This window comes from Quercus suber, unplaced genomic scaffold, assembly GCF_002906115.3.
Source record: "Quercus suber isolate HL8 unplaced genomic scaffold, Cork oak 2.0 scaffold_713, whole genome shotgun sequence".
NCBI lineage: Eukaryota > Viridiplantae > Streptophyta > Magnoliopsida > Fagales > Fagaceae > Quercus > Quercus suber.
This window is the reverse complement of record NW_027070154.1, coordinates 10,776-18,149: the sequence shown is the minus strand read 5'-3', so window position 1 is coordinate 18,149 and position 7,374 is coordinate 10,776. Positions and strand designations below refer to the sequence as shown.

General features: G+C 32.7%; 1 protein-coding gene across 1 annotated transcript; it reads left to right on the top strand.

Moving 5' to 3' along the window:
- The first annotated feature begins 3,905 nt into the window (after positions 1 to 3,905).
- LOC112025928 (18.5 kDa class I heat shock protein) lies at positions 3,906 to 4,612 on the top strand. Its single transcript, XM_024058606.2, has one exon. The coding sequence runs from the start codon at positions 4,012 to 4,014 to the stop codon at positions 4,462 to 4,464; it is 453 nt and encodes a 150-aa protein (XP_023914374.1). The 5' UTR covers positions 3,906 to 4,011; the 3' UTR covers positions 4,465 to 4,612.
- The last annotated feature ends 2,762 nt before the right edge of the window (positions 4,613 to 7,374 follow it).

Sequence of the window (7,374 nt, the reverse complement as noted above, 5' to 3'; positions counted from 1 at the left end):
TAATCTAAGTTTTTATGTGTTTAAAGAAAGAAAATCATATATATATATTTTTTAATTTAAGAAAAATTGATATTTAATGAAATGTAGTGTAAAATAAATAATCTAGTGTGGGATGTTTTGAAAAGTGAGTATGTAACATAAAAAAAGGTAGGTTATTATGCTAAAATAGTCACAAATTTTTTGCACAAACTAATGTGAATGCTCTTAATCGTTAGTGTTGTGAATTTATTAGATTTATGTTCATTGTTTTTCATAGGAACCAAATACTTGAATTTATTTTTAAGTATTCTCTTGAATGCTAACAATAAAATTTTATAAAAAAAATTCTGTAAGGACTAGTTTGGAATTCTAGCCCAAAGGTGTGAACGGACATCGCCCAAAAAGCCCAAAACAACGAATTTGTAGAGAGATGGGTTAGAAAATTGGGATTTAGTTAATCAAACAACAAATTGAGTAGATTCATGGTGAAAGACTAAAAATGAACAATTATAGAATGAGCAATAAACGTCCTCGGCAATATCCGAAGAGATTGGTTCTTATATAATAATCTTTAAAGAGAGTTACAAGTTTGATTCTAGATGGGTACAGTGTTTTTCCCTTCTTTTTTCAATCCCCCCTTTTCTCACTACCTCTCTTTATTTTCGTCACTATCTTCCACGTGCATGCCAGATGGTTGATCTTGATACTTGTTCCATCAGCACCTCCCATAAGTCTTCATGTAGTAGCTGTAAAGCTGAAATCCACTGTTTAGGTATCACCTCAACATTAATGCGACCAGGAGATTAGCTGCAGTGCATTTAATGCGGAGGTAGCAGCTTTTTCCTTGGATATTTTAGGATCCTTCCATGCCTCGAGCTTCCATAGTGCTTATCTGTAGCAATTAATTATTTCTGTGGCGTTTCTTCGAACAGCAGACAATCTCTACGGACCATGGCCTCGGTCAGCTGAGGTGACACTTATTCTCGGCACTACACTTTAAGTCGTTTATAATCTAAATTTACGTTTTTGTTAGTTAATACGGTCCCTTTTGACAACGTTACCCCTCTCTCGAACACATTTAGTCCTCGGCTTGGGCCTTGGGTCCATTATAAAAAATGTATAATGGACCTCTAGGCCCAATACCGCTACAATTTCAATTGAACAAATTCAAAAATAAAACAATCACCATCTAGGTCTTAATGGCTTAAACACTTTTAATCTACAATTACAAATTAGTGCAATATAAGTGTTTAGCCAAATTTCATATTGCAAACATATTCAATAATGAACTAAAGCATGTAAAAAGCAATATGAAAATGTGGAAAGAAAAAACCACCTATTCGAAGAGGAAAACCTGATCACCTAGGTGAAAAAATCTCTTCGCTAACAACACCGTCAAAAAATTCACTATTATGAATTGTTGTAGTACATGAATGACTATAAACCCTCCGAGCCTATATCTCCTTATGTACTTGAACCCTCCAAGTTCCAGTTAGCAACTGAATACTCCAAGTATTTTCTCCACCCAGCTTACTGATGTTACCATCGTTGTGCCGCCAACAAAAAACCACCAAAGGATTTGGATTTGAGATACCTATAATGGTTTCCAAACCAATCAACTTTCTAACACTCATAAACTGTATAAGAAGTTATGGTAGAAATATCCTCTCAACGATATAAAAGATTGGAGAGGGGTGGGACAAAAGACCACTATTTGTTTCTCATTAAGGGAGGGGGTAGCTCTCACTCATACAAAAGGTTAGGATGTGTATGTGGTATCTCCAATTTTATAAGCTCAACTCATTAATTTCTCATGTTTAGAAATGCACAGGGTTTGAGTCTGTCTTATATATATATATATATATATAATGTGGGTATAAAAGAATATTGAAATAAGAACATATCAATTTGCCAACAGAGAAAGATACATTAAAATGAGAAACTAATTGTTTGTAAATTTGGCATGACATTAAGCTAACAAAAACATAGATTTTACAGCCTTCAAAATGAAAAATTTATAGGAGATTTGTCGGGTAGAATTTAAATTGGGATGGAAATCAAAGTTACATTTACTTGTCCAAAAATGAAGGTTTACAACACCATATATATGATCTTTTTTACTTCATGATTTTCAAACTAATCTCCTACATTTCCTATTTATGATTGTCAAAGTCGTCATGAAATCGCTTAAGCCTAATTACGTTCAAGAACTTTTTGAAATCCCCTAACTATTCTTTTTAGTTTTTACAATTCTTTCTCCAACAACATGATTTTTATGTTCTTCAGTATATCCATCCCATTTTTTTCAATCTAAATGAGTGTCTCAGTTTCATTGATATAATATTAGATTATATTGATAAAAAAGTGAGTTTTATTTATTTATTAGGTCACTTTATGAGTTCAAAATTTTCATTTCGCCAATGGTAAAGTTGGGTGACTGCTTCTTGCATAAGCGTTTAATGATCCACCTTAAAGCTAGCCAATGCAAGGTCGGCTAATTTTTCATGATCTACATTTTAATGAACAATTATTGGGCTCTTCCAATATCTCAATGGTAGTTCTCGTGGAACACTTATTTGTAAAACCAACAATTTGATATTTGTGTGTTTTTAAAAAATTTGGCCTCAATTGAATTAATTTCTTTGTAATAATATGATGGTGATCATGCCAAAATCATGAAATAATAACTATGTTATTTGCATGTTAAACGTATTTCATGCAAAATGGGGCCACTGTGAGGATTTTTCAATGCATAGAGCATTTTTAATATAAAATATAGGTAAAAAACTTGCCAATTCTAAACAGTGTCATTTCTATCAAATACTTCAATTTAATTTGAAATAGATTTAATCGAAACCTAGCTTAAATTCATAGTGTGCAATAATAAGACCTAATCCCGAACAAGCACAACACATTTTGGAGTTTGCGATAATTTTTAGTAGGGATTTCTCTTATTTAAATATTAATTGTATAATATTTATGTTTTGATTTTTTTAAAAAATCTATTTTTATTGCATTTTGAGATACAAAATTACTACTAACATCTCTATTTCACTTAATATTTCTTGCAAGTTTGTGACATATTATATCTTAAATAGGATTGTATCATTTTTAATTTTGGATAATTATAAGCAAATTTAATATTTATTCTTAGTTAATATTTTTTAAGTGACACACGCATTTGAAAATTTGTCTTGCCTTTTTGAATAACTATTTTCATCTATATAGAAAATGTATTTTAAAAATTTTTAATTCCAAAAATAAATTTGAATAATAAGTATAAGAATAAATATCATGTATGAGATGGTCAATGTCTCTCTTGGTACTATTTATTCTAATTTTAATTTTGATAGAAAAAAGAATTGTAAAATTTTTGAGACATTTAAAATTGTTAGTTTTTTGATAACCTTTAAAATTGTTAACTTATTGTTAGAAGCTCAAATCTAATATCTATTTTTTAATTTGAATTTTAGATTTACAAAATAATGTTAAAATATATCAATTTAAACGAATCAGACGATTTTTTTTCAATAAAGTAGCCCAAGTTCATGACACTAAACAATTTTTCATTAAATTAGATGTTATGTTTTCTTAATTAGTTATAATAAAATAAATAATTTATTCATTTACAAACAATCAATTAAATATATCATATAAAATTTTATTTTATTTTTTTATATTTATTTTAGGCGTATTGGAGGCTAGCTACTAGTTCTAAAATTTAATAATATGTTTGGGCTATAAAGGCCTGATATTCAAGGGACTTGTTAAACTATGGGCCATGAGTCTCTTCAAGTTTCAATTAGGTCCTATGAACGTGCCCAAAAAGTAGCTCCTACACAGTTCTCAAATAGTCCTAGAAAGTTCCAAAGAAGCCTAAAATTTCGAAACAAAAGACGGGGCCTAGACTACACTGGAATCCTCTTAGTCATCTTGATAAATACCCAACCCATCAAATTCCTCAACCATCGAAAAAAATTCAGCAAAAATCTGAGTCTCTAAAGTTATTCACAACAACATCAAAGTTCAAAAATGTCGATGATTCCAAACTTCTTCGGCCAACGCAGCAATATCTTCGACCCATCTTCTCTAACCGTATGGGACCCATTCAAGGGTTTCCCAACCCAATTTTCCAAAGAGAATTCTGCTTTCGTTAACACTCGTGTTGATTGGAAAGAGACCCCAGAAGCACACGTGTTGAAAGCCGATCTTCCTGGGCTCAAGAAGGAGGAAGTGAAAGTCGAGGTCGAAGATGACAGAGTGGTTCGGATTAGTGGAGAGAGGAAGATAAAGAAGGAAGACAAGAATGACACGTGGCATCGTGTCGAGCGGAGCAGTGGCAAGTTTGTGAGGAGTTTCAGGTTGCCGGAGAATGTGAAGATGGATCAGATTAAGGCTGCGATGGAGAATGGGGTTCTCACTGTTACTGTTCCTAAAGTGGAGGTGAAGAAAGCTGATGTCAAGGCCATTGAAATCTCTGGTTGATTTTGTTTGTGTGTGTGTGTGTGTGTGTGTGTGTGTATTGACAGTGTTGTGTATGTGCTTTAGGGAAACACGATTAATCTCAGCAGTGAATGTTGTGTGTGCAAAGTGTTTGCTTAAAATATCTATGCAAATAATACTTTTTGGCTAATTTTTTATTTATGATCGTTATTTACTTCTTCTTTTGTGAAATTTCAGTCTTTAGTGCATTCCTCTTGAGTAAATTGCCCCCCTCTATTTTTTTATTTTTCAAAAAATACTTCTTATTCAATTGATGGGATTTTTAAGACCACTTTTTTGGGCACTTAATAGATATTTACAGGAGGATTAGAGATTGAATAAAATTTGAAATTTAAGCACTGAATTGAGTTTTTGGTAAAGCAAAATGGAACAATTTGTAATTTGGGCCTAACATTTAATAACGACTGGTTGTATTCTGAGTTCATTATTTTTGTTGAGCTTCTTAACAATAAGTGTTATGGGCTTATGGCCGAGAAATCTAATTACCAAGTACTAGAATACAAGTTGGAAGCCCACAAATATGCACCTAACAAAATATGACACTAACCAAGAAAGCAGAAACTTGTTGTAATGCAATGTGGTGAAGGAGGAAACTTTATGCAGTACAATATTAAAGAAAATAAAGAAGTGATATTAAAGTGGGGAGATAGAAAATGAAGAAAAAATGAAAAAGTTGGATGGTAGAAGAATTTTTATTTTTTTCTCATTTGTTTGCAATTATTCCTCTCTCATTTTTTTTTTCTTTTAAAATTGGGAATATAGAATTTTGGTAGGCCAAGAGAAAAGCACTTGACTCTATTAATTTTTCATCTTTTTTTTTTTTTTTTTTTTTTTTTACAATCAAACACTTATAAAATTAGTTTTCTCTCAATTTTTTTATTCTTCTTGTTTTACCCAACCAATAAATTCTTACACCCACCAAAAACATAGAAAGTAGATAGAAATGTTTTATTGAATAGAGGAATGTAAGAGTGGAAGTATGATGTTTCAATTTGATTGATTATATGATGTGTGTAGGTGTGCGATGAGTTTCATATTAAGTATTTACTGAGTAAATCTGAGCTTTATTAATAACTATAAAAAGTCTTGATTGTGATTAGTTCTTTTGAGGTATAATGCAAAAATGGCTAATACTTTTTCTTGATTTGTTTTAGGAAGTGAGCTTTAGAATAGCTTTTGAGTGATGGTTTAAGAGTACTCATAATAAGTGGGCTATTTTTACAACTAAAGTGGAATACTTGAATGGGGATATAATTTTGTGGTGGAAACTATCCAATATATATATATATATATTTGGGCTCGTTGGAAAGCAAATAGGAGGGAAGAAGATCACTAGGCCCAAATAGGAAGGAAGGAGTATTGGACTTTCACACAACTTAAGCTTAATTTAGGCTTCGCCAAGTTAAATTATGTTCGATTCGAAAGGACTAATTCTTTGTAGTTCTAATTAACTCTTCTTGCCTAATTTTTTTCCTTTTTTCTCATCTTACAACTTTAGAGTAACACTTATCCTTCGTAGATGGAGCGCACCTATCAGTCACTGCATTAGAATGTAGCCCTCCAAATCTAATGATGTGAAGTTTATCCTAAGAAGCACTAGCACTTATCCAAGTTAACCTTATCCATTTCATTATGTGAAAGTAATAATTAAGGGTTTGGAACTTTGAAGAGGCATCCTAGGGCTGTACATGATGTAATGCGGCCGATTTTGAAGGGTTTTTTTTTTTTGCACACTTACAGTGGTGGTTTTTTCTTATCCTTGACCTCACCTTACCTGTGGAGGGGTGGGAACTGTTTTGCATAAGGTGTGGTGCACCATGCCGGTTTGGTGCAGCGCGTTTGGTTAAAAAATATACGACCCAAATATTAATAAAAAGTAAAATTAGACCTTATCAAACAACCCATACTGAGCCATCAAACAATGCAAACATTCATTAAAAAAAAAACATATTTACTATATTTGTTTATTAAAATCCACACAAAATATCTCAAAGAAATTTACAATCTTTCTAAAAAGTATAGTGAAACAAAGCATAGTTAGTAACCTAGATATTGAGCACCAACTAAATTCACAAAACTACTAGAAGAAGGAGAAGCATAGTAGTCCTAAGTATTGACTATCAAAACATTCTCTACAAACTTCCAGAAAATAGTTAGGACAAAAAGAAGAGTGGAGAGGAAGACACTTGGAGAATGGTGGCATCGAGTGGTAGAGGATGGTGGCGGTGAGTGGCGAAGGCTGAGGAAAGAGAGGGGTTGTGATGAGAGAGAGGGAGAGTGAGAGGCTGTGGGCGGTTGGCTTGTGGAGAGAGAGAAGAGAGAGAGGGAGAGTGATATAAATGAGAAACTAGAAATTTAACCTAGAATAAAATGACATTGTTCCCTAATTTGGATTTTTTTTTTTTTAAGACCAAAACTTCGTCTTTTTAGTATCGAAACTTAAAAAAAAGAAAAGAAAAGAAAAGAAAAAGAAAAAGAAAAACAAAAACAAAACGGCTTCGTTTTATATTGTATTATCTAAACCTATTTAACATGTTCTTCTTCCTCAAGATTCAATAATGTCGCTTTATCTCTCTCTCTCTCAGTCTCCTCTCATTCTCTCGTCCTCTTCTTCTCTAAGCTCTCTCTATCCCAATGACACACACACACACACACACACACACACACACACACACACACACACACACATATGTGGTGTGTGATTCTCATTGGATTGCAAAACTCACCACCGTTCACCACACCCATTGGCTTTGGTTCTTTGAAAACATTGTTAACCACCGCATTAGACACCTATAGTGGAGCTCTAAGTCAGGTAGCTTAGTGCGGTAAGGGGCGGTTCCATCGGTGGTGGGCAATGGATGAACAAGCCTATCCCTATTCACTTATCATGTG

What these genes read in the sequence shown, in the direction of transcription:
- LOC112025928 (XM_024058606.2), top strand. Translation starts at nt 4,012, where the DNA reads ATGTCGATGATTCCAAACTTCTTCGGCCAACGCAGCAATATCTTCGAC.